This window comes from Molothrus aeneus, chromosome 8 (assembly GCF_037042795.1).
Source record: "Molothrus aeneus isolate 106 chromosome 8, BPBGC_Maene_1.0, whole genome shotgun sequence".
In the NCBI taxonomy this organism is placed as follows: domain Eukaryota; kingdom Metazoa; phylum Chordata; class Aves; order Passeriformes; family Icteridae; genus Molothrus; species Molothrus aeneus.
Window position 1 is genome coordinate 4,820,656 of NC_089653.1, and position 27,417 is coordinate 4,848,072.

The 27,417-nt window shown below is 43.7% G+C and overlaps 1 protein-coding gene across 5 annotated transcripts in view; it reads right to left on the reverse strand.

Moving 5' to 3' along the window:
• PCDH15 (protocadherin related 15) overlaps positions 1–27,417 on the reverse strand; it is a 266,047-nt gene that overhangs the window by 223,974 nt on the left and 14,656 nt on the right. For 4 of the 5 annotated variants that reach the window (XM_066555108.1, XM_066555109.1, XM_066555110.1 and 1 more), the window contains exon 2: positions 16,337–16,402. In XM_066555108.1, coding sequence (XP_066411205.1) covers positions 16,337–16,402 — 66 coding nt within the window. Of the gene's footprint in view, positions 1–16,336; positions 16,403–17,232; positions 17,248–27,417 lie in introns of all 5 variants that reach the window. The other variant, XM_066555106.1, reaches the window with a different exon arrangement.

Consider the following 27,417-nt stretch of genomic DNA (forward strand, 5'->3'; position numbering starts at 1 on the left):
CTAGTCCATGTCCACAAGTGCCACATCCACAAGTTTTTTGAACATTTCCAGGGATGGGGACTCTGCCACCTCCCTGAACAGCCCATTCCAATGCTTGACCACTCTCTCCATGTAGAAATTTTCCTTGATATCCAATCTGAGCCTCCTGTGGCACAAGTTGAGGCCATTTCCTCTCATCCCATCTCCAGTTTCTTAAGGGAAGAGATTGACCCCCATCTTTCAGAGAGTTAAAGAGCAATAAGGTGTCTCTCCTCACACAACAAGCTGGCTGTCCCCTCAGCAGCCTCACTGATTTTTGGGAGCTCAGTAAGAGCAGTTTTGAAGATCCCACAGGTAACTCTCATTCCAGTGTGTCCCACACCCAACACCCCTCACAATTCACCAAGAGAATATTTCCAACCAGACAAATCTTGGGCTAAACAGCTTCCAAGCAGTAATGCCCAGTTCTCTGCTGGAATAGTAGATAGGTCACACAAAGGTAGCAATTTCAGGCTTGAACCCAAGTCCTCTGTGCCAAACCACCCCATTTCTCTAAGAAAAGGGGCTCAAGACAACCAGTACAGTCAGCAGTTCCAAAATTGTTCTTCTCTACCTGAAATGATATTTAAATACTGCCACAGACAACATTTCCCCCTATGCTCTTACCAGGAAGAAACAAAATATTTCATGCTGGATCCAATTACAATGCAATCAATTTTAACTGATTCTGCTCTGAGTAGGCATAAATATTTCTCATAAAGGAAGTTAGGGTAATTGATTGATTTATATTAATAGAGAGAAAGTGAACTGTACTACAAGCAGCTGGGAATTAACTTTGTCCTTGCAGGCATGAAACAACACCAAAGGTCTCTCAGCCTTCAAGCATGTACAAATCAGAAAGGAAGAGGAGTTTTTCCAAGAGGGCAGAAAGACCCACTTAGCACAGCAGGGATTTAAAGGCTGGAACATCACCAACTTCCTACTGCCATACTAATGACCTGTCAACTCTGAGTTCCAGGCACAGCTCTTGATTTCAGCTGCAAAATGTCCATTTCTGTATTCATGATCTTGCTTTGAATTCAAAGTACAAGTTCTCTTTTTCGTTTGTTTCCCCCATCATGATTATTAATTTAACATCAAAAAGTGTGCTACACCCTTTCTTTATTTCTTTTAATTTTTCTCTCTTTTTTCCCCCTCTTTTGGGTATTCAGGTGTTAAATGAATGACCACTGAGGTCATTCTGAGGGGCTTGCTGGCCAAAACCAGAAGTGTTTCCTTGTCTCCAGCTGGAAATTACCTGCATGAACACGGCTGGAGATGGGGCAGTGTTTTGTCAGGAATCAACACGCTTGACTACATGGCTGTCCCTTCCCTGATGACTGGGAAGGTCTTCCTTAAGCACCCACAGAATATGCACCCTCAAACCTCATCTGACCTTCAGCACAGCCTGGATTGCTTCTCAGGGTGAGGAAGAGCATTTCAAATGCGCCTCTCAAATTGGGGCTTTGAGAATAGGCCAAGGATAAAGGAATGAGGCAACATCTGTGCTGCAAACCCCTGGGAAGAAGCACCACCCCATGCTGCTTCCTGAGCAGAACCAGTTCCAGCAATCCTTCACTTGGCTGTTTGCTAACATCTGGAAGTCCACCTCTACTCAAAATAAACTCTATGGAAGACTCCTAAAAAGGCTGATTATCATGGGGATCACTAAAACATTAATGCACTACAAAGTGTTTGAAAGATTCCTCTGTCAGAGAGAGGGAAAACCACCACTACCTTTGGAAGAGCCCCAGATGTGACAGAACCCCAAACCCCTGTCACTCTGGCTGAAGCAGTGCCAAGGGATGCCAGTTCCCAGATAGCGGAAGAAAAGGGAGAAGAATCTTCTGCAGGGTCAGCACCTAAAACACAGACACCTCCTGGGGTGGGCAGCTCAACCATCATGGAAATATGCTGGGCTCCAAGAAAGCCATTCCCACCTGGAACTGCCATCACATTCTATGAAAGCACCAGTCCAGCATTTCACATTTTTACGAAAAACCCAAAACCAAACCAAACAAGAACCCCAGTGGAAACCATTAAGGAAAAAAACAACAATTCCACAGCTCAAAGGTTTTCCCATGATATACATCCTGTGCCACTGCTGCAGCTCCATCCATCACACCCACTGACTGTCCTGCCTGCTCCCTCTGCATGTGCCCACTCCTGGCCAGGATACCCTGGCACACAGCCCCTGGATCAGACCCTGGGGCAGTTTGGTTCCTCTTTCCCATCAGCTGTAACACCACTCTAACACACTGGCTTCAATCAGTGGTTTCTGGGGATAAATGAGATGAAGCAAGGCCTCACCACAGGGGAATGATGACACCTGCTAAGGTTGTCATGATGTTCTTCACAGAAAAAAAAAAAAAAAGTGTTATAGGGGGGTAATTAAGTTTCCCCTCATCAAGAGACTACGATATATTTTCCATTAATTTTAAGGTTACACAGGCATGTAACTCTCAATGGAGATACCAACCAAAAAAAAACCCAAACAAAATAATTGGATCAGGCAAAGCAAACATTCCAGAAAAGAGAAGCCATTGAACACCAACAGAAATTATAGAATCATAACTTTGAGTTGGAAAGAACCTTAAAGCCCATCCAGTGCCAATCCTTGCCATGGGCAGGGACACCTTCCACTGTCTCAGGCAGCTCCAAGCCCCATCCTGGTCTTGGACATATCAAGGGGCAGCCACAGCCTCTCTGGGAAATCTGTGCCACTGCCCCACCATTCTCATCACAGGGAACAATTCCTTCCCAGTATCCAACCTAACCTTGTCCTCTGGCAGTGGGAGCCATTCCCTGGGTCCTGTCCCTCCATCCTTTGTCCCAAGTCCCTCTCCATCTTTCCTGTCAGCCCCTTCAGGTCCTGCAAGGCCCCAGTTTGGTCATCCCAGAGCTTCTCCTCTCCAGGTGAGCACCCCCAGCTGTGCCAGCCTTTCCTCCCAGCAGAGCTGCTCCATCCCTCTGCCCATCCTGGTGCCTGCCCTGGGCTCTCTGCAGCAGCTCCAGGTCCCTTCTGTGCTGGCCCCAGGGCTGGGGCAGCTCTGCAGGTGGGGTCTCCCAGGTGTGAGACAGAGGGAAAGTTGATAACACCAGAGAAACAAAAGGCCTGAGGAGAAACCTGTGACTGACCAAGTCAAGTCCCTGGAAGCTGCTCTAAGATCCTCCATTGTTACGTTTCATAGAGACCCAAAAATCAGAGCTGGCATAGCAAAACATCTCTGTCCAAAGGACAGAAAGGTCAGAAGCACTGATTATAAAAACATCCATTTTCCAGCAGGAAAAGGTGATTTAAGCCACAAGATGCTGCTGAAACCCTGGTTACTGGCACTGCAACAGAGGACAAGCCAAACCAGTGTTGACAGTTCTGTGCCTCTGGTCCCAGCACGTGGATGTCTCCTGGAAGAGCCAAGAGTGCTCAGATCCCTTGGCAACAGTCCTGAAACAGGGAAAGCAAACACTGTGCCATTCTTTAATCCCAGTAAATACACACATCAGCTGGAGGCTGATCCCAGGCAAAACAATGCAAGCAGACAGAGGAGACCAAATGCATGCTACAGGAGTATAATACACCTATTAACGTGGGACAATGGGGAAAAAAGTACATGAAATTGGTTATTTGTAATGAAATTACAAGCCTGGAGAGCAGAGGGAATGCAACTTCCTAAGTTTAAATATCCATGGCCTCGTATCACATAAGCTGATTATGAAACTATGAAAATAAGCTGGATGAACATTAAATGGATTAAGAGCGAGTGAGCTCAGGTCTCAAAATGCAACCAGGAAGAAATCCCTGCATCAGCCACGTGTAAACACACAGATCCAGGCCTGGGAATGGGTTGGAAACGCAGTGTCCTGACTGGGAAGGGGCTGGACACCACCTAGATGATACAAATTATACATTATTATCACCTAGATGCTGCAGAGCCCCTCTTTCTTCTAGAGATGAAAAGCTTTGCAGGCTTTGAGCATAATCCCGGCAAACACAGAGGCTCATGGCAGGCCCAGTTTTCCTCCAGTACCTCCCTGCATCCCTGCTGGAAGTGGGATATTGTTCAGGAGCACTGAGACAGGGTGCCACGGGATAACAAGGGTGTGCCTGGCATTAGCAGAGCAATGGGGAACACCGCATGGTCCTGTGGGCCAAAACTCAGAAAGTCAAATTAATCCAAGTCCTGGAGAGGAGTTCAGCCCAATGACCATCACCTACAACCTCTGATTTAATCAGAAATGCTCTGAAACTCCCCTTTTCTGTTTCATCAAGCAGAGGCTGAGAAATGAGATGTCCAGGCTTGTGCTGCCTTAAGGTCTCAGGGAAAATCTGCTTTCACTGTGGAGAACAGCAGCCCAGTATGCCTGGATTCCCACCACGGGGAGAAGGAACCCAAGCTTTCTTTCAGAAGGGGAATATTCTCCTTTAAAAGCAGGATACTTCCTTTACAAGTCAAATGTTGTTGGAATCCAAAATGCAGGGAACTCTCAGAACTTTAGACCTGCAAGCCAAAGCTTAGAATTAAACACAGGATTTGATCTGAGACCTTGGAAAAGGCTTCCAAACCTTAGGTGCTAGAAGTGAGAATGTGGATTTATAGTTTAAAGCAGAGACATGTTACACTAAGAGGAGGAAAGTTTAGAGGTTTAGAGTTAAATATATAGAAAAATAAAAGCAAGTACAGAGGTAAACAAGCAGTTTAGAATTCAGTACTGTAGGTTTGTGTGTCATAACATGATTAGCTAAGAAATCTTACACTAGCATGGGTCCATAAGATGAAATATTTAAGGACTGGGTCAAAAACATAAATATCCTTGTTGGCAGTGTTTTATTGGTCAATAAATCCTTAAAGGTCTTGAAACTAGAAGTCTTGTGACCTTCTGAGCCATGTGGTGAAGATGTGAGCTGAACTCACCCTTCCTGCCTATGTAGAAGATAAGAAAAATAAATTGCATTATCTAAAACCACTCAGATGTCCCAGCTCACATTCCTTCAAAAATCCCCATAAAATATATTCTTTTAGAAGTGGGATATTCAACTTTAGAAGTGCTGTACCAACAATGGGGTAGGACTGTTCATTAATAATGCTGGTGATGACTGGGGCAATGAACACTGCGAGGTTTCAGCAACTTGATCATTTATTCAGCACTTTTCAGGCTCATCCCTGCACCCACCTAACAGCAAGGTTTGTATTTTGGCTGGAGCTGGGAGCGTGTTCTGCTTCCCTGAGTCCCTGATGGCTTTGATGGGATGAGGCAGGGAAGGGTGGGAGGCTTAGCTCGGCTCACAGCTTTTCCCTCCTTCTCCATTTCTGGGTTTAGCCTCACAGACAGCACTCACAACCCAAAATTAGCCCAACATCTAAAACTCAGAATACACAGAGCTACTCCATGGATGCTCGTTATGCTTAAAGGCTAATTAGAGCTGATAAAAATAATATCAAAACGTTCAGGGCTCTGCCTGGCTGCTGAATGAGAAGGATGGTGCAAATCAGTACTGAAGGGAGAGCAAATGTGTGGTTTTAATGTATTTTAATGTTTACTAACCCAGCAGAGACATCTGACACCCACCAGGCATGTTTTCAGATAGCTGAAAATTAACAGAGATCATGGCACTAATTATAAAAACAATTAAACAAAACCGAGGCAGCACATTTTAATTAAAGAATCTTCCCTTTTGTTGTTTTTTTTTTAATCTATGCCATGTCATATTTCAACAGTAAAAAAAATCCCAACCCAAAGCTCCAATGTGCTGTCAGTTGGGTGAAATTGCCCTTGAAAAAAAGCAGCCACTGTTTCCCATCTGTCTGCAGAATAAAGAATTAATGAAAGGAAACCCTTAGTCAATTTAAAAATAATGAGCCATCAATATGGAGCTGCTTCAGCTCTATCAAACTGAATTAACAACTCATGGTTTATTTTTTTTTTCTTGCCTCTGTCTCCTCTCTGGTTTTTTTTTTTAATCTAGTTGATACTAAAAGGCAAAAATCCTAAATTTCACACTTCTCAACCACCCAATTGCTTGTCTGGTTATAACAGGTAAAATTTACTAACTTAAGTTGGGCTTAACCTTACTAAACCAGGAGTACAACTTTCCAGCACCTTTTTTGGACACTTGAACTCCAAGCAGGCATCAACCATGCCAAGGACTTGGGGAAAACCTGGCACAAGCAAAGCAAGTGCCCAGAGCAGCTAGCTTATTAGAATTAATTCTAATTATAGGGATAATTCTACTTGTACCCCAAGTTAAGACAACCTAAACCCCCCCTGGTGATGGAGGGAACAGTTTCCTGAGGATCCTGGGGTCCAGGGAAGCACAAGAATCATCCAGAACAGGGTGTGAGCTCACAGGAGGTGTCTTTTATTCTGTCACCCCATACTGAAGCTTGCATGAGCACTGCACGACCCAAGCAGGCAGAAACCCACACAAAGCTATTTATGTCCAATTTTATCACCTGTTTCTCCTCTCCCCCTCCACAGTGACCCAGTGAGGCCCAACAAAGTTCATATATTTTGAATTAACGATGAAAAGCACGTCCTGCCAATCCACCTCCCGTGCTGGCATTTACTGGTGCTCAGGAGCTGTTTGTAATCTTGTATTCTAACCACTATCAATTATCATAAAAAGGTTGAAGTCTTCACCTGCTGTTTGATAAATAATGCATGAGAGAGCTTAACAACAGGCAAGAAATAGCACTGCCAGATCTTTAACACTTAATATCCAACCAGCCCTGGTCCCCAGGGACCTGAACAAAGAGCCAGTGCTCCAGGGGCAGAGCCTGGGCAAAGAAAGGTGCTTTACAAGTGCCTTTTACAGAGTTCCACAGATCAAAACCCATGGTTTGCCTGAGATGTTGTTAATAAAATAAATGGAATAGCAGGAAGCTGTTTGAACTGGTCTCATATGACATTCCAAGGGGGAAAAATAATATCTCAATAACCTGAGAGCTCTGTGAGAACACTGATTAAACAAGGAGCTATTCCTCCATCTTAATGATTCTAGGAATTCTTCTTATGTAAATACATTTTTCATTTTTCATTCCACTGTTACCAAGCTTTTTTATTTAATTTTTTGTCCTTTCTTCTTTTTTTTTTTGTCCTTTTTTTTTTTTTAATAGACAGCATCATCCTTCAGGCCCACCCTCAAGCTACACCACCAAAGAAAAGCAGCATATCCTTCCCTTTCAGCTCCTCTCAGCCAGAGATCCTTAAAAAACCAGAGCCCCCTGTGGCAAAGGTGGGAGGAATAAACACCCATGGTGACAACTCACCTTCAGGAGAAATGGTTTCTCACTGGTGAGATTAATTAAGAGCCTGGAGGGGCTTCAGCAGGAGCATTAATGCTGAACAAAAGCATGAAACAAACCCCAGATGGTCACTTGACAAATTTAACACCTTAAAACATTATGAGCTGATACTGATGGGATTTGAAAGGGTTCTAATAACCCAGGGGAGCCCCTCAGCATCTCATGGCAGGTGGAGGTGGAGCAGGAAATCCCTCCCAAAATCCTGGAGGGATGAGCCCAGCCTGTGGATCCCCAGCAAAGAGCTCCCCTGTCCTGCTGCACACACAGCTTAGAGGGAAATGCACATCCTGGTATGCCCAGGCTGGAAAAATCCAGGGGAACACAGCTGGAACCACAAGATTTTCTTGACCAGAGCTTTGCTTTTACCAGAGGAGTGGGAAAAATGAACTGCAATCCTTCATGGCCAAGGGAAGGCAAGGACAAGGGAAGGGAAGGAATGGTTCCAAGGACATTCCCCTTGGAGAGATGGATGCTGACAGCCCATTGGGGGTGTGGGGTCCCACAGAGAAATAGGTTTAATGTTCAATATTAGCCTGTTCAAACAGGCTCGATGTTCAATGTTAAATATTCTAAAAAGGTCATTATATATATATATATTTATATATATATATATACACACACATATATACACATATATATATACACATATATATATATATACACACACACTAGGCTTAATGTATACTCTAAAAATGTCAAGGGTAAAAATAAACACCAGAAAATTCCTTTAGTAAATATGTAACAACAAATGGGCTTTCACTTACCTGACTTAGAAAGCCAAACAAAAAACTAAACCTTTTCTTTCCCACATAAAGCCAATGTGGGGGGGGGAACTTGGGTGTGAAGAAAATTACACCATAAATATCAACCATTTGGTGACCCTCTTTCCTTCCTTCACTGGGAAACTTTTTACTATCTGGTGAGATATAGTTTACAAAAGAATCAAAACCTAAAAGACAGACAATTCAAATTTTGCCTCAAATTAGTTCCTGAAGGATCTGGAAGAAGGGATATGCCTCTTGTTCTGTACAGCAACCACATCATGGAGTGGTTTGGGTTGGAAAGGACCCTCCTCTTGTTCCACCCTCTTCCATGGACACCTTCCACTGTCCCAGGTTGCTCCAAGCCCCATCCAACCTGGCCTTGGACACTTCCAGGGCTGGGGAGCCCCCCAGGAGACCCAGAGAAAGCCAGAAAGGGATTCCCCAGGGATCTCTGACCTGTGGGGCAAGCAGAGCTAATTCTGGAAAGGGAAATAGAGAAAAAGTGACCTTTGACAGATAGGAAGAGCACCTCCCAGGCCACAAAACTTAGAAAGGAATTAGGACATTCAACAGTTAATTGCAGTGAGGGATCATCATTCCCAAAAAAGTCCCCAAAGGGACTAAGATTTTTGTTTGTAAAAGGAATGAGACACAAAGGTGTTAACAGAGGGAGCAACAACAAATCACAGATCATTAATGCTGCAAGAGACCTCTGGGACCATTGAGCTCAACTGTTAACTCAGCACTGCCAAGGCCACCACTGACCCACGTCCCCAAGTGTCACATCCACCTGGCTGTGACATTCCTCCAGGGATGGGTGGATTTGCCACCACCCTGGGCAGCTGTGCCAGGGCTGAACAACCCTTTCAGGGAGGAATTTCCCCAATATTCAAACTCAGCACTGGCACAGACTGAGGCCATTTCCCCTTGTTCTGTCCCCGCAGCTGCCTCCTCATGTCAGGGAGCTGTGAAGAACCAGAAAGGCCACCCTGAGCTTTCTTCTCCTCATCAGACTTGAGGATTATCCACCAAAAACCCCAGATGGGGGAAGATTGAGCCCATGGGCCCCATCTCAGGCCAGCACTGCATCCTCTCTCCCAGCCCTTTGTATGCTGGGAGGAACTAATGGAAAAACTTGGATGCATCAAACAGAGGGTGTGGAGCTGCACGTGAGGGGAAACACGATCAGTAACCAAAAAAAAAGAAAAATAAAAGGAAAAGAAACAAAAACTCTCAAAACACGCAGCCACACTTGAAAAGTGAGGTGGTTCTCTCTGCTGCTGCTTTCCTCTGGGATGGCCTTTCTAAAAACTATTAATTCCTTGCATGGAAGATAATTTGTCACAGAACTGCTCTTTTAAACTTCACCCTGTTGTGAAAGTGACAAAATAATGGGCCCAACATGAATGCTCAGCAGTGCATTTCAGAAGCAACATGTGCCAGGCTTTTCATTGGGTTCATAAACCATCCTGAGAAATAAAATTTTATGCCTGGTAGCAGAAACGCATAATTATTCTTCTGAACAGAACTGATATATATTTGGGCAAAAACTTAGTAAAGTGTTCACAGATCATGGAATGGTTTGGGTTGGAAAGGAACTCAGAGATTATGTACCTCCATGGGCAGGGACACCTTCCACTGTCCCAGGCTGCTCCAGCCTGGCCTTGGGCACTGCCAGGGATCCAGGGGCAGCCCCAGCTGCTCTGGGCACCCTGTGCCAGGGCCTCACCTCCCTCAAAAGGAACAATTCCTTCCCAATATCCCATCTAAATTTCCCCTCTGGCACTGGGAGCCATTCCCTGTGTCCTGTCCCTCCATCCCTTGTCCCCAGTCCCTTTTCAGCTCTCCTGGAGCCCCTTTAGTCCCTGCAAGGGGCTCTGAGCTCTCCCTGGAGCCTTCTCCTCTCCAGGTGAGCACCCCCAGCTGTGCCAGCCTTTCCTCCCAGCAGAGCTGCTCCATCCCTCTGCCCATCCTGGTGCCTGCCCTGGGCTCTCTGCAGCAGCTCCAGGTCCCTCCTGTGCTGGCCCCAGGGCTGGGGCAGCTCTGCAGGTGGGGTCTCACCTGAGCCCAGGGGCACAGGGGCAGAATCCCCCCCTCCCCTGCTGCCCACGCTGGGGCTCAGCCCAGGGCACGGGGGGGTTCTGGCTCCCAGCTCTCACCCCCAGCACCCCCAGGGCCTTCCCCAGGGCTGCTCCAGCTGCTCATCCCCAGCCTGGATCCATCCCAGGTGGAGCATCAGCACCCGGCCTTGTTAAACCCTCTGAGATTCTTGTGCCTCCAACAACTCCCCCAAACACCTCAAGAAAAAAAAATGGGCTTAACAGAAGGAGAAAATGATCCCTAGGTTTGGGGTAATGGTATAACTTTGAGATAGCCAGGAGGTCCAGACTTAATGATTTATTTTAATCAGGCTCTGTGTTCCTAAACAATTGTGTCAATAGGATAAAAATGTGGAAAGGCAGAGTAATGATGAAAAATGATGCTTGAATAAAGGAGGAAAAATCTCTCAGAGCCATGGAGCAGAACATTTGGCTTGATTAGCATGACTTTGAAAATCTGAAAGGATACAAGGAGCTTTCACATGAGACTGTGTAACAAAATAAACCAACAAATGAAATTTATGTTTGAGCTAAGCAGGGCTTTGAAATCCATCATTTATTGAATCATTTAGTGTTCCAAGCACTCTGCTGTTCAAAACAAGCAATAACTTAAATGTGATCCTTATTAGTGATTCAAAGTTGGAATAAAGGGAAAAATTCTGATGTTTTGGAGCCATCTGCTTAAAAACAGAGGGAATATGAAGGAGAAACATATGCTCCATGAATTACTAAGCAGTTAGCCACCATTTTAAGATCAAAATAAAATTAGTACAAATAAAGGAAGCTGGAAATGACCATTATAAAGTCATGTTTTCTGCTTCCCCTCCCCCTTTTTGGGGAAAAGAGTTCGAAGGGTTATGAAAACATTGAGGACAGCTCATTACTCATCTGGTCCAGATCCATGCTCCCAGTGCCACATCCAGACACACCTTGAAGAATGGGAAATGCAAAGCCATACCTGCTCAGCCGGGTGTGAAAAGGGACTGGGGTTATATCATCACTTTAAATGGAAATTTAGGTGAGGTTTCCTTGGAAGGAAGTAATTTTTCAAAAGCCTGCCTGGATTACAGAAACATCTCAAAAAAGTAATGGGAATTTTGTCCTGGGGGACAGACTTGCCAAGATTCTCAGGTGCCTCCTGAAGAGACACAGGATTCCAGGATGGGTCAAAGCTGAAAGGAGCTCAGTGGGCACCTGGTGTCCCCTCCCTGCTCCAGCAGGGCCATCCCATTGCCCAGGGCACAGCATTGTGTGCAGATGGGTCTGGAATACGCCCAGGGACGAGAGCCCACAGCTTCTCTCTGGGCATGGACCAGGCTCTGCTCTGACCAGCAATGGCACCACAGGAACGGGCAGCAACTGATGCCCAGGAAGTTCCACCTGGACCTTTTTTTTCCCCAACTGGTAATATGCTTTGCTTTAGTTCCATTTAAACAGAAAAAGCTGCCTTCGAGCAGTTTCAAAATCAGGGAGACACAAGGCAGACCAGGCTGGCAAGTCAGAGAGAAGTGTTAGAGTCATGGCTCTAAGCAGAGGGAGATTTACTTTGTTGTGCATTTAAATCTAAGCAAATTAGCAAATCAGGCAAAAGCTAGGGAAGATGCTATCCCAATAAGGATTTATCAGCGGTTTTCTTTGATTATGGATGTGTAATTGGGCAGCAGAGCAGGACTGCAGCAGCACACAAAGGAAACTTCACCAGGACATCTGCCCCACTCGAGATTTGCTCCCCTGGTTTGGGTGAGTCAGCTGTAAAGCCCAGCAACAGCAAAACTGCATTTCTTTAAGAAACTTGTTACAGTCTCCAAAAGCAAGTTTTCTCTTTCCAGCTCTTGATCAAGGACTATCAGAACAAAGCTCATGAGTTACTCTCAAGAATTTGGGGGGTTTTTCCTCCCCTCGACTACAACACCACATTTGATAAGACGAGAAACAATACAGACAACTATTTTAGCGAGGTTTAAATCCCAGAATGGTTTGGGCTGGAAGGCACCTCAAAGACCCTCTTCTCTTTCCACCCCACTGCCATGGGCAGGGACACCTTCCACCAAGCCCCACTACACAGTTACACCTGGCAGCAGGGAGGGGCCCTGTGCCTGGACACCACCCTGTACATCCTGCTCACTGGGTACTGCAACGAGGTCTGTGTGCAAACCTTCGCTTCTCCAGCACCTCCACAGCCCTTGGGCACTGTGAGCTCAAACTTTTAGTGCAGTTTTGTCCAGTTTAATCAAACACTTCATTTCCCAACAAGGTATGGTGGGGAATTCTTTTGCCACAGGAGACACAGAAGGAGATCAGTCTGGGGCCCCATCACACTGCTGAACATCTCTCCTGGTGTTAACTGGACTTGGGAAAGAACTGACATGGCTCCAACTATTCAGGTGGGACATTGGAATGAAAATCCTCCCTGGCAGGGTGGGCAGGCCCTGGCACAGGGTACCCAGAGCAGCTGTGGCTGCCCCTGGATCCCTGGCAGTGCCAAGGCCAGGCTGGACTTTGGGGCTTGGAGCAGCCTGGGACAGTGGAAGGTGTCCCTGCCATGGCAGGGGTGGCACTGGGTGGGATTTAAGGTCCCTTCAAACTAAACCAGTCTGGGATTCCTACACAGGGCTCAGCTGAACAAAGGTGAATTTTGAGAGTTGAGTTGGCTCAGCAGAGCCCCAGCAGGTCCAAAAAGCTGATTCCAGACTGAGCAGCTCCAGCACCCAAGAACCAATGGAGCTGGGGATTTTGGGAAGGGAGCACCTGCCCAGAGAGCTCACCAGAGCTGAGGGCAGAAGGACAAATGGATTCTGAGCTGCAGGGCAGGAACTCCATCATTTGACAAAGAACTCACATAAAAGCCCACTCCTCAGAAAGCAGAAGATCCATTTTCGCTGACTCAGTGTCTCACCTTTGCTGGTGGAACAAGAGGAAAGCTGAGCTCTCAGGACTGGGACAGCTCCATGGGACCCATTGCCATGGGACAACAGAGCCAGGCTGACCTTCCCTGGGAGCTGGTTTGGAGCAGCCTCTCCCAGATTTACCATGAATTGAATTGAATTTACCCTGCTCTGGGCTCTGGTTTACACTCCAAAATTAAAGAGACACCAAAACACTTGGAAAGCACATTGCAGTTCTGGACACCAATCGCAACCATCACCTCCCACTCCCTGAAGCAAAACTGATTTTAAAAAGCCTCAAAATGTATCAAATCCTCTGATTCTTGCACTGCTTTACTGGGACTGTGACAATCAATCAGGAGAAGACAATCAGAGAGCATTGCTACTGAAACAACATTTGCTGTTGCAAAACTAGATGGAAGAAATAATTAGGAGAAATACGCAGTTCTTCATTGGCAAAGGTAAATAGACACCCTGGGAATGTGAATGGATCACACACCATAATTCGAATAATTTATTCTGACTACTTAAACTGTCATAGATGAACTGTTCAGAAAAAATCCAGTCACTCTGAGGAGAATTTCCAGTAAAAAAGGAAATCCCAAACACATTTTGAAAAGGCCTCGGCATTACAGAGCAGAATTGTAATCCACAAAAATTACTCCCACCTCAAAATGGAGTTTAATTCCTAGTTTTTGCCATTGAAACATCATTTCTCTCTCTCATCCCTGAAGGTAATTCAAGGACCTCTGTTCCAGCTCTACCAAGAACACCAACACCAGGTTAGGATATTTGTCCAGTTGACAGTACAAAACCAATTAAATATATCCAACTCTATCCCTATTTCCTACCCTTAAGAATTAATCAATTTCTTAAAGGACAACTTTTCTCTATTACTTTCACCCTAAATTATCTCCTGCTTTTCTGAATTTTAATTTTTTTTAAAACATAATTTAAAAAAAACACTGAAAAAGGAGAATTGCAAAGATCTTTAGCAACAGCTCTGCTTAAGTCCTAACCACTGCTGATGTGCTGATAAATAGATGTAGAAGAATAAACTGATCCATTTTATAGCTTCCTCAGTCTTTACACATTTGTCCTACACGAAAAACATGAGAATTTAAATCCAAGGCATAAAACCAGCATTAGACACCAAATTGATTCATTACTTCTCAATGAAATCCTTAATACCCAAATCTGGAGAACACATCATTTCGGAACAGAAATGAACAAACAGGATGGAATGAAACAAAAATAATTTCCATAAATTTCATCCTCTTTTTCCATCTCATGAATTTATAAACTAAATCAAATTGTCAGGAAAGAAGTGATATTTCCTGGTGAACATTTTGAATGAAGTAACCTGCAGGCAGAGTTGAGAAGCAACACCTATGAGCCAACTGCTGACATGAAAAATGGGGAAAAAAGCATAAATACAAGCTATAAAAAAATGAAAAATATTCCATATTTCATCCCATGGCAGGAAACTGTCAAATCCTAACATCTCTGCTGACTTCAAGAACATCTTTAAAGGTCAGGAACGGTACCTGTGTGCCTGACTGTGAAAACAAGCAAGAGTTATTTGGGAAAATGTTTTTATTCTATGAGATTTGCTGGTCTCTGACTTCCTGTGAATTAGGAATGATTGAGCTCAATGTGCCATGGCACAATGGAACTAAATACCTATTTCTAAAGAGCAGGATTTTCTGTTTATTGCCAGAACACAATGGCCATGTGCACTGATGGAATAAAATGTCCCAGCCACTGTTTTGAGATCTCCATCCTTAGAGAAGCCATTCCAACCCCAACAAAAGACCCTTGGAAGCAACAGTGCCATGGAAGAACTAAAATAAGGATGAGATTTCACACTTTAAGTGAGCTAGAGACTTTTAGGCAAGAACAAAATTAGGTGGATTTTTATTCCTGCATCTCTTGGAAATCCCAGTATAAAGTTTTGTCACTAGGAATGTACAACACCATGCATTCCTTATCAAGTTTTGTATCTCAGACTGAGCTGGGTTGGAAGATGCCTCCAAGCTCATTCCAACTCCCTTGCTGTGGGAAGGGACCCCTCCCACTAGACCAGGTGGCTCCAAGCCCTGCCAAGCCTGGCCTTGGACACTTGCAGGGATGGAGAGTCCACAACTTCAACCTCTCTTTTTAAAGGCTCTCACAAAGTTTTTTTCATGGTAAAGTTGGTTTGGATTTATTTATAACCCCTTGCTGTTAGCACAGGTTTATTTCTAATGAGTAGGGAGGATGAAAGGCTAAGAGAGATGAGCTATGGCAGCCAAACCATTTCAGCTGAGGGGGTCATTCCACCAAAACTGAGCAGACCACAGCTGGAACACATCAGGATTCAACAGCAGCTTGTCAAGAACCAACACATCCAATTCAAAGAGCACATCCATCTTCAGAGCCCTCCTTTGGACTCTCCTGACTGCAGGGAAAACCACCCCAGGAGCAGGGAAAAGACCCTGGTTTTAACAGCCACCCCACCAGAGCTTTTTCAGCACATAGGTGTATTAAAAATTGGTTTATTGAGGAGTTTTACTGATAAATGCATTTATTCATTTGACTTTGAGCAATTCCAACAAGGAAATCCTCCCAGAATAACAGCAGAGAGGTTCCACCAGCATCACCTGGCTTTATTCACCAACTCAAGCACCTATATCTGATAAACCACAGCCACACAAAGCACAAAAACAGACCCAGCTTGCAAGGTTAAAAAAAAAGAAACCAAAAAACCCCTAAATATACAGAATAAAAAGCAGGAAAGAGTAGTAACTTACTCTCAGGAGTAACAGCTGATTGTAACAGGGTAAAGCACTTCATCCCATCAACATATACTACACAACTGCAATGCTCAGACCACAAATTAACAATCTGAGAACTCTCTGTTTGTCAGGAGAATTAAAATACTGAAAAAAAAAGGGACATTGATTTTCTTTTGAAATTTCCATGACTACAACCAAGTTCTTCCATTTCAGAGGTGTTCATCAACTCATGTTCCTAAACTTAGAGGGAACCAACAAACAACTTCCCAGAAGCCACGTGGGAAACCCACAAGTTCACGTTATTAATGCTCCTTTAATGCTGCAGAGTAAAACTTCAGCTTTACCCAAACAAAACCAAATACTGACCACAACTTTGTCCTCTGGTACCGTCCCACTGACTTCAGAAAAATTAAGAAGGTCTATTTGCCACAAGGACCTTAAAGAGTGGTTATGAATAATTTGTGCTATCAATAACTGTGGGGCACTCACCGTTGCGACTCTCCTCGTCAATGGGAACTATTGTGGCTGGAGGACCTGTTCTGGCCAACTTGCAATCTATAAAGATGAAAAAAAAAGAGTTATTTCTCATTCCAAAAGTAGGATCTCTGGGGTTTTGTTGTTGGGGTTTTTTTTTAAAGTCAACATATTTGGCATGCTGAAGGCAAGTATTCCCTTAAATGTGATGCAGGTATGAGCTACAACTGATTGTAAAGTTACACTCACAAAGGTTCAAAACAGAGCTGTTTGCTTCTCCCTTACTCAGAGAAACTTTGTAAAGCAAGGGAGGATGTGATGACAAATGATCTCAGGTATACTCCATATTTAAAAACCCTTAACAGCAAAAACATGGTTTTTCCTCTTCCTTTGCATGTCATGAACAACACCCCTCAAATCACAGAATCATGGATTGGTTTGGGATGGAAGGGCCTCAAAACCCACCCAGTGCCACCCCTGCCATGGGCAGGGACACCTTCCACTGTCCCAGGCTGCTCCAGCCTGGCCTTGGGCACTGCCAGGGATCCAGGGGCAGCCCCAGCTGCTCTAGGCACCCTGTGCCAGGGAGGGATTGTTGTCACATTCCACCATGATCCAGCTGGATGGCTACACTAATGAATCTGTTTGTGTTTTGCTCTAGAGATCCCACCAACAATCTCAATGTGTGTCAGGACACAGGGAATACGATGGCAGTTTAACCCAAAGAAATAACAAAGGAATGATTAAAAGGTATAAATCATAATTAAAGCTTCACAACAGAAACAAACAAAATTTGTATTTAACTGCAACAAAAAGGATCTACTTAGTGAATGGAATTTTAGTAACTCTAAGGAGAACACAAATGAAAAGCAGACGAGCAATGTTCAGGAAGTCATATTTTGCCATCTTACCCTCATATTGCCAGTCTGGAGTCAAAAGTTTAGAGTCATCAATGGAAGCAGAGCAGAATAACGAAAGAAAATAAGTAAGAGTTTGTTGGTTTACTCAAAAGAGAGCTTCAAAGATATCAAGCAGTACATGCAGAGCTAGCAAACGCATAAGTGTAGCCTTAAAATACATAAAAGCATGATCACCACATGTGATGGCTGTTTTAGGACCAATCAGGTTTTCTACATTAAACAGCAGAAAATCAATATCCCCTTTAAAGCACATGAAAATAAAAGTTCATTAGGAAGAGCTTTTAATTTTCCAAGAGCATCATTGACTCAGTGAGAAAAGAGACAACCATTCTCCTTCCCAATTCACCACTCAGGACTATGTGAGTTTGCCTATGATTTTATAGGTTTGATGAGGCTCCTCTGATGCACAGCTCAACCAAACTCCATTTGTGGGAAATGATACCTTCCAATCAAGCTCTGGGCTCAAAATAGGAAAGAAATACTCAGGTATTAATGGTTTGTTTTGGTTTTTTGAGATGTATTTTTTACACACAAATCCCAACAGAAAATCATCCGTAAATTAAACAGAAGGACAACCTGAGGTAAATTCTGTTTCTCATCTTATGGTAAAAATTACACATTTGTGGACTTCAAAGGACCCAAACTGCAGCTCCTTACAGCCTCTAATTACCCCAGCACAGACAAGACCTACAAAGGGAGGTGCGAACAGTGAAACGTTTGCTCAGATCTCCATTTAGGTGAAGCCCCTAAAGGACACCTCTACAACACTGGGTTTTCCTCCAGCAGCAGCAGCAGCTTTGTGTTGCCCCTGAAAAATAGACCTCCAAGACCACCAAGCCCAACCTGTGACCAAACACCTCTGTGCCCACTTCACCACTTTAAAGCATAAATAAAATCACTAATGCAAGAAGTCTCTCCCTCCCTATTCCTTTCATTCTTATAAGCTCTACTTTGATACATGACAATTGAAAATTTCCAGTTTGTTTCGGTTTTAAGAATTAAATTAACTATTATTTTAAAGCTTTTTTGTTTTGCAGGCACTAACAGAGCAAATAAATCACCTGTAAAACCACATCTTTCATTCCACTGTAGTTTCCTATGAGCACATTGTGTGGGCAGATAAGAAATGTTTGCATTATCTATATGAAATATGGCCTTTTATTTTTTTTTCCCTGCCCTCATTTTATTTACTGCATACAAGAAACCTTCCAGGGCCATAACAAAACCAACTTTAACTTTTTTCTAGAGATGTATGTTATAATTTTCTAGAGGTTCAGGATTTGGGGAACTGAAGGACCCTTCAACAAACTCTTAATTAAGGCAAAGAAGCTCAACAATAGAAACTTTTACTGTGACTTTGTTTTCAGGAATAGCCCTGCTATACCCCATGCAACAGTGACTAAAAAAATAAAAGTAAAAACCAAACTAAATATCCAAATAAAAACACAAAGCGGGAACAATTTTTAAGTCTAAAAGTTGCATGTATCTTAGTAAAATAACAATCAACATTTTTTTTTAAAAACTCCATGGAGCTTTTCCCCATCTTCTCTGTTTCCATGATATTTTTTCACTGCTAGGTGTACCAGTGAAAGTTTCAGCCAAATCAGGCCAGCTTCTAGCTTATATTCAATTAAAAAAATTACCAAAATTACAAGCCAAATCACATGTCCACATTAACTTTTCCATCAAACACACCTGAATTTCCAGAATGATAAACAAAACATTGTACAGTGCATTTAAAAGGAGTGTTTAGCATTTAAAAGGAATGTCCACCAATCCAATGTGGATCTTGGAAGTCTCAGAGAAAAGGCAGGGCTGGACAGTGAAATGCAGCAATTTACAGAGGATTTATTGCAAGTGTGAGCAGGTGAAGCAAGAAAATTTATCATAAGATAAATTTCAGTGAAAAGAAGAGATTAGAGCAAGAGCCAGAAATATGGGAGGATAAAAAAACCAACCAAACAAGCAGGATGGGAGTAGGAAACTTCTGGATTAACCCATGGCACCAGTAAGAGATTTGTGAAGAAGTTTTATTGCATAGACAAAAATTTACAAATTATTTCACATCACTTCACCATGCCAGCACTACCCAAACCTCCTTTTTCAGTTGTTGTCACCTCACCCTTCCCTTCTGCAGGATCAAACCTTACAAAGCCACAGACTCAGTTCCACATCCATCACCATGCCCTGAACAGATAAATCTAAAACTGCAGTCTGACACAAATTTCCAATTCAGAGACAACAATTTTAATGAAAAACCTTGAAGACAAGACATATGTTGTAAATATACATATGGGGGATCCCTTTTTTTCCTCCCTCACAAAATCAATGGGGTCCAAAAACCTAAGCTCAAGCACTGTCTGTACCAACAGGCACCAGCCAGAGATGGTGGGAATTCCTGTGGAAGTAAAAAAACATGTTTGGACTGAGCCAGCTGCAGAGAAAAGTTATTGCCATCATCAGGAGGATGGAGAGTCTGTCTTATAAAGATGACAGAAGTTGGAATATATTTAATCAAGGAAAATGGAAACTCTCTGGAAATACACTTGGGTAAATGAGCAAGTAGGAAAAAATAAGTTCCTAAAGCTAAAGAGCAACACCAATAAGCAGTGTCCCTGAGGAAATGGTCCTCAGTGCTGTTACATGAAAGAGGCTCTGTTTTTAGGAGAATCCCATAATGTTTGGGCTAGAAGGGATCTTAAAGTTCATCCAGTGCCACCCCCTGCCATGGCAGGGACACCTTCCACTGTCCCAGCTGCTCCAGCCTGGCCTTGGGCACTGCCAGGGATGCAGGGGCAGCCCCAGCTGCTCTGGGCACCCTGTGCCAGGGCCTGCCCACCCTGCCAGGGAACAATTCCTCATTCCCAATGTCCCATCCAGCCCTGCCCTCTGTCAATCTGAACCCATTCCCTGTATCCTGTCCCTCCATGCCTTGTCCCCAGTCCCTCTCCAGCTCGCCTGGAGCCCCTTTAGGCCCTGGCAGGGGCTCTGAGCTCTCCCTGGAGCCTTCTTCTCCCCAGCTGCCCCAGCCTGGCTCCAGAGCAGAGGGGCTTCTGCCCTCAGAGCATCTCCAAGGCCTCCTCAGGACTCACTCTGCTTCTATCAATTTTTTTCTCCAGTATTTTGTTGAAATTATCCTCAACAGAAATTATTTCAGCACTAAGACTGCTTTATTCAACCCAAAAATGCACAGAATAACTGCAGCCCCAAAGGTGACTTAGGAAGGAAATATTTCCACAAGACTTTAAACCCAAAGAGCAGAAAGGTGCCCCGTGTCACTGTATGGGCCTTGGTAGAACTCTTTTAGCCATTATTTTACCTCTTCCAATTTTACACTGCAGTTTATTACCAGAATGTATTACCAGAACATGCCTCTGTTCCAATTTTCTCAACAAAAAAACAAGTTGTCCTTGAAATTCCTGGGCATAATGGAGTAGTTTTTGAAGTCAAATCATGATAAATCAAACACACTTTAAAAAGGAAAAGCATTCCATAAATGAGCTTCCCTCCCTACAGTTTTCATGATGCATTTTATGTTTAGGCAGCAATGCTGGTAAATGGAATCCTGAGGCAGCAGTGCCCCTGCCCCAAACTCCTCACAGGAAAGGCAAATAGAACTTAATAAAACAGCAAGCTCTGAAGGCTTTCCTAAGACCTTGCAGCAAATAATTTCTGTTCCTGTTGTTAACTTGACTGTTTTTCCTAACAGTACTTCTGCTTTACCCTTCTTTAATCAAGAGAAGGAGATGAACAAAGGGCCTCTCTCCTTGGGAGCAAAGTGAGAACCTCTTTAGCAAGCTCTCCATGTAACCGTGTCAAGGCTCAGCTCTATTTGGTTTCTGCTGGCTAATTTTCATTATTTTAATTTCTAATTATTTTTAATGAGATGGCTCAGGGGAAACCCTCAATCACTGTCCTAGGTGAGACACTCAGCAAGGTCAAACAGCCTGAGCACAGACAAACACAACAACTGGAATAATCAGGTATTTTCCCAGCAGACACCTCCTGGATCATCTTCCTTTCACCTCTGAAACCCCTTCAAATCTCTTTCCCATCCAGCATTCCTATTCCCTGGAGGACTTCTCTCTGTTTTACAGCTAAAAACACAGAAAATAATCTATAAAAAATAAAACAATGGTTAATGAACCACCTAATAACAAACTCCCAGTGTGTGGAACCAACAGGTAATGGCCAGAGCTCTGCAGACACCCAAGAGGAGAGAGTCTCCAGTGGGAGGTGGCAAAAAATTGATGATCTCAGAGGTTCCTTCCAACCCAGACCACCCTGTGACTCTGGCCACAGAAGCTGGGGTTTGTCTGACAGCCAAATGTCCCCTCCAACAACCCTGCCCCACAAACTATGGGGGTTTGCAGTTTCCAGCAGCTCCCTTTCTCCTCCTGAGCTCTTCTCTTCATTGCCACCATCCCAAAGGCCACCTGCATCCCCACAGCCTCTGTGCCACCGCCAAAGGCACCAGCTCCTCCAGAAAGGGCTTTCACAGGATTTTCCACACTGGTGTCCTGCTCCCAGTCACTGGAGGGACTCACAAGATGGTTTGGGCTGGAAAGAACCTTTGGGATCCTCCAGTTCCAACCCCTGCCATGGGCAGGGACATCCTCCTCTATTAACAAGAGGTTGAGGAGTAGCTGGAGACACCTGAGCTCCTACACCACTCTCTGTGTGTGGAGGTCGCCAGGCTGCAGCAGATTTTGCAAATCTCTCCTCACAGTCACATTTCTGAGAGCCCCCATGCTCACCCTCACAGGGACAGCTGAACCTCACACACACTGACAATGCAGGCATCAAGGTAGAAGAGTCACAGCCATCCAAAATTACATTCATACTCCCCCCTACCAAATAGAATCACTTGGAAACCCCAAAGAACCATTCATACTTCCTATACCTCTAAACTCCAGCTCAATAAAACATTTGAATGAGGTGGGAGCAGTGTCAGGAAAGGGTTACTCTGTTCTTGGTGTCACATGGCTTCCAAGTTTATTAAGAAAAAATAGCTTGGCCCACAAAGCCCTAAAAATTTAAGTGACTTCAAGTACCAAAAGTCTCCCACAAGACCCAAGAAGGGATTTGTATTTGCATTAACAGAGCACAGCTGTGAGAAAAAAAGTTGCCTAACCTCGTCTTAGACCTCCAAAGACAAAAGGAGTTTCACCTTGGCACAAAAAATAAGTGAGGAGCTCTTCAGGGAGAACAGCACAATCATCATCTGGAAAACAAACAGCCAACCTGAACCTTCCTGGGACACAATTCTAGAAGTAACCTCAATCTCCTCCTGAGCACTCCTAAAATAAAACTGGGAAAAAAAAATCCACTTCCTTATGCTAATCACCAACTCTTCTTCCAGCTGCTGCAGAAACACTCAATCATTACTCTGAATTATTTCATTATTTGTCTTATATTCAAGTTTGCTTTTATTTAGTCAGATAAATCGTTCCATTTGTTTTTATTTAAACAGTCACAGGGAGTGCAATGGGCAATTTCAAACCCCTGACTCAGTTCCTTACAGATACTCAGCCCAATTGAAAAGATTTTCCATTTAATAAAGTTCTACCCAGTAACTGTCGAAGGAAATTATTTTATTTGTTGGCAGAAGAAAGGTTTATTTTTTATTTTTGACTGAAACGAGGATCAGACTCTAAACCTTGTCAGTAATTGTGGAAGGCTCCTCAGCATCAATCCCTTACTTCCTAGGGCTGCTCACAAGACAGGAAAGGACAAAGTATTAACTCTAAAATTTGCTTTTTTTGTTCATCTTCCCAAACTCTTCCTGAATCCATGAGAGTGTGCAGCATCCAGAACATGTTGGAGCAAGTTTAATTTGAACAAGTCATGGCTTGTTCACATGGTACCACCCCATCACAGTGCAGGAAGAAGCAGCATCCAGCCATTCCCTCCTGACCTTCTATTCCCCCCATGGCTCCAATAAACCACTGTACCATCCCCAAACACTGCAGCAAACAAGAATTTATGGTGAGTTCAGGGCTCTGATCCGCTTCAGTGACTGTGTGCTGTCAATAAGACAAATGGCAAAATGAAAAATTCTTCAAGGAGCCACTAAAAGCCACTTTCTTTGATATGCATGTGAAAGAAAACACCTTGGATAGCACAACATCCAACACACAGAACATTTCTGTGGGAAGGAGGCAATGACAACTTTGATACTACAAAAAGCCTGACCCAGCAAGCAAGTCCAAATTATCTCCCACTGAGAGGGAGCAGAGTTCAAAAAAAGCAGAGGGGACTTTGCTAGGACCTAGAAGGGAGCTAAAAGGTTGGATTTGTTGTTTTTTTTTTCCCTCTGTGTTTATAAGCATTTTAATTTAGCTCTAGAGAGAATTAAACAAAGCCAACTCTCAGCATTCACCAGTTTTAGTTTCATGGACACTCTTTTCTTCAACCATGACTCTTCCCATTGTGGAGAAGGGCAGAAGAGAGATTGTGAAACAGAGTTTGGAGAGTCACAGATGAAGAGAGGCTGAGAAAGCTGGGGCTCTTCAGCCTGGAGAAGGGAAGGGTGTGTGGAGACCTCACAGCTCCTTCCAGGGCCTGATGGGACACAGGGAAGCTGGAAAGGGACCCTGCAACAGCGACTGGAGGGACAGGACACAGGGAATGGGTTCAAACTGACACAGGGGAAATTCAGATGGATATCAGGAAGGAATTGTTCCCTGGCAGGGTGGGCAGGCCCTGGCACAGGGTGCCCAGAGCAGCTGGGGCTGCCCCTGGATCCCTGGCAGTGCCCAAGGCCAGGCTGGACACTGGGGTTTGGAGCAGCCTGGGACAGAGGAAGGTGTCCCTGACATTGCAGGGGTGGGAATTTTGGAACTTCAATGTCCCTTCCAACCCAAACATTCTCCAGTTTTAAAGTATTTAAAGGCTTTTCTCCCCATTTCCTCTACATGGTTAAGCCCATCAAACAATTAGAGAAGTCTTGGAGATACAAAGTGAGAAACACAAAGTCCCATCTTCAAGCCTGAGTCACCAATAATACTGTGGCCATTTTAAATAAGGAATTAAATTATTAATGAGGAAACAGACACTTGATTTCTGCCTGACCACCAGCTAGAAATTAAGAGTTTGTGGGTGTGGCACCCACAAGATCCAGGATGGAACAAGCCCAGAACTGAAGGCCAGTGATTCACTAAAACACTGCCAGCACAACGAGTGCCACGAGGGCAGCTGTGCCCCTGAGGTGGCTGGTGATGGGACAAGCTGCTGAGAGAGCACAATTCAAGAAATCTCCATCTTTCACAACCCCAGCCTGGGGTCTTTTATGGATTGAAAACCCCAGCAAAGCTCCTGGGAGCTGGCAATGCCTGGGAAAACAAGAGCAGCTTTTCCAACCTGGAGAGGCCAGGAGTGCAATTCTTGCAGGCTGACTTAAAGCACCTCACATTTCTCTCTGCCTGAACAGGTATTTCTGTTCCCAGCTGCACTTGATTCTCCAAAACACCCCATCTGCTCCTGAAGGAAGCAGTGCTTTGTCCTCACCTCCACTTCCATTCAGCAGGGAACACTCAAGGGGGGAAAACCACAGCCATGAAAGAGTCTCTAAAACTCCATTTACAAACGGAGGGTCCTCATAAAGAGCCACATAGAGCCATACATTTAAAGTGAGTAACCAAGCAACCCCAGAGCAGGGGAAAATGCCCCGCCTCGTTTCCTGTGTGGCCATTCAGCTCCACAGCTGGGCAGTTTCAGAGGAGCTTGGCATAACCTTTTACATTAGCTGGCTTGTGCTGCCATGGCTCTGCATTGACAATGGCATAAGAAGGGCTTTCACGGGCTATTTGCAGCTCTTCCTGAGAGAAATCCCTAATTGCAGAGGCTGGGAAGGCACCCCAGCAAACCTGAGCTTGATTCAGACCCATTTGAGATCCTGCTTAAACCTCCCAGAGTTTGGGTGCTTTGATCAGAGTTGAGCCCTGCTCTAAAAATTGGAGCTTAGGCATTCCAAAGCACGAGGGAGAGGTGAATTTGGGGTTGGGTTTGGTTTAAACTGGACAAAAAGTGAGGCTGGGTGACAATCCAGTGCAAAAACAAAGGACAAAAAGCAAATAAAGACCATTATGAAAAGCTCCTGTTCCATTTCAGGACACACAATCTGATCAGCTAATTTATCTCATGGCTTTATTCTGCCATTCTTTTTTTTTCTTTATTTTATTTACAGATACGGTATCTCTGAAGGGTTTGGGACCTGCAAATTGCCCTGCCAGTGCTGTTCTTTGTTATTTTATTTTTACAGCTTTGAGATGAATGCAGAGCCATTCCTCTTTCAGACATTGAGCTTTTAGATTGAAATAACTCCCCATTTTACAAGCAGTTTTGGAGTTGAGAGGAGTCTTTAAAAATCATACTTGTGCCTGAAAACACTGCAAAGCACGTAAAAACATGATACTATGCCAAGCAGCAGCTAAAATTACCATTACCAAAAGTCATTTTTAAGACCATTAAAAAGCACTGGATGAGTCAAGAGAAGCGGCAATATCTTCAGGAGTGCTTTCAAAAATTGATTAAACCTGCTTTTAACCATTCCTATGCCCCCAGCATTCAAATTTCATCTCATTTTCAATATTTGTTGAGATTGCATTTTCCCTATTATGCCTGTAATGCATTTAAGACAGAGCTCTCGTAGAGGAGGATGAAAAATTTCTAATATTGGAACTTCAACTCATTCTTGGTACTATAAGCAACTTTTAAAGTAAATTTTGACTGCTGTAGTACCAGTAATAAAAGCAACTTGGGAAAAGCAGTTGGAGATACTCCTAACATTTCATATTGTTGGAATTTCTTCGAAATCAACTAAATTGGCATTTATTAACAGAAACATGAGATGAGCCAATAATATTCATTCTTGCCATATTCCTAAAAAGTAAATTTGTCAGTTTTACATCTTAGGTTAAATATTGAGGTTGAAAATCATATTTAATAACCAGGCTTCTCGTCTTGCCCTGAAGAATTTCTCCTACTTCAGTCCAGATTTTTTTATGTCTAAAAGAGGCACAGGAAAACCTCAGTTTGTGTTCCACAGAACTGATGGCAATGAGCTGAGAGAAAGAAGCATTAAAAATAATTTTTAAACTAATTTTAGGGAAAAAAAACCCTCTATGGAATTTTGATATGTACACAGAAATATGATTCTCTGTAAAAACAGATGTCAAATTTTAGAGTATTTCAATATCACAGGAATCACTGAATATATCAATTGACCATTGAATGTATCAATACCATTGAATGTATTTTTGGGGCTGTGATTACAGTGGCTTCCTTTAAAAAGCACCACTTTATAAATTGGGATAAGAAAGAATTACACAGACATGAAACCTCCAACTTTGGGGTTTTAAAAAACCCTTCCCCTCAACCTAAAAAAATTAGCAACATACAGGTTATTAAAAAATTAATCAAACTGTCAGTGTCTGGTAGAACAACTTTGCTGCACTAAAGTCACCTATAAATATTCCAATAATTCCAGAACCTTCCCCTTGGTGCCAGTCTCCAGCAGGTAATCCAGGAAAACGGGTGCTAATTAAGCTGCCACTCCTAGGATTGTTTGTGTTCCAGAGAATTAACCACCTATTTGGGAGATTTACATATTGTGCCTATAAATAGCTCTCTCCTGACATCTCTAATGAAGGCAATGTTGATCAACATCTTCCTGCAATTTAATCAGGACCTCGAGCAGCAGTGGCAGAAGGTGAGGATGTGGCTTTGCCATCCCAAGACATCCCCTGGTCTTCAAAGGCACTCAATTCCCTCAGCTCCTCAAACTCTCCCTTAGACACTGCTAAAAATACCCAAAAAAACCCAGATTGCCACAAGCACATCTTAATTAAAACAATGCAATTTTCTCCATCTTTCCCCAAAAATGCAACCCTGTTCTGGAGGAACACATCCTACAGTCATGGGACTGCCCTGAATTATCCACCTGAAAGCAGGGAATTCTTTATTCCAGAAGGTGAGGACGTGGCTTTGCCATCCCAAGACATCCCCTGGTCTTCAAAGGCACTCAATTCCCTCAGCTCCTCAAACTCTCCCTTAGACACTGCTAAAAATACCCAGACAAAGAGATGGCCACAAGTGCATCTTAATTAAAACAATGCAATTTTCTCCATCTTTCCCCAAAAATGTAAACCTGTTCTGGATGAACACATCCTACAG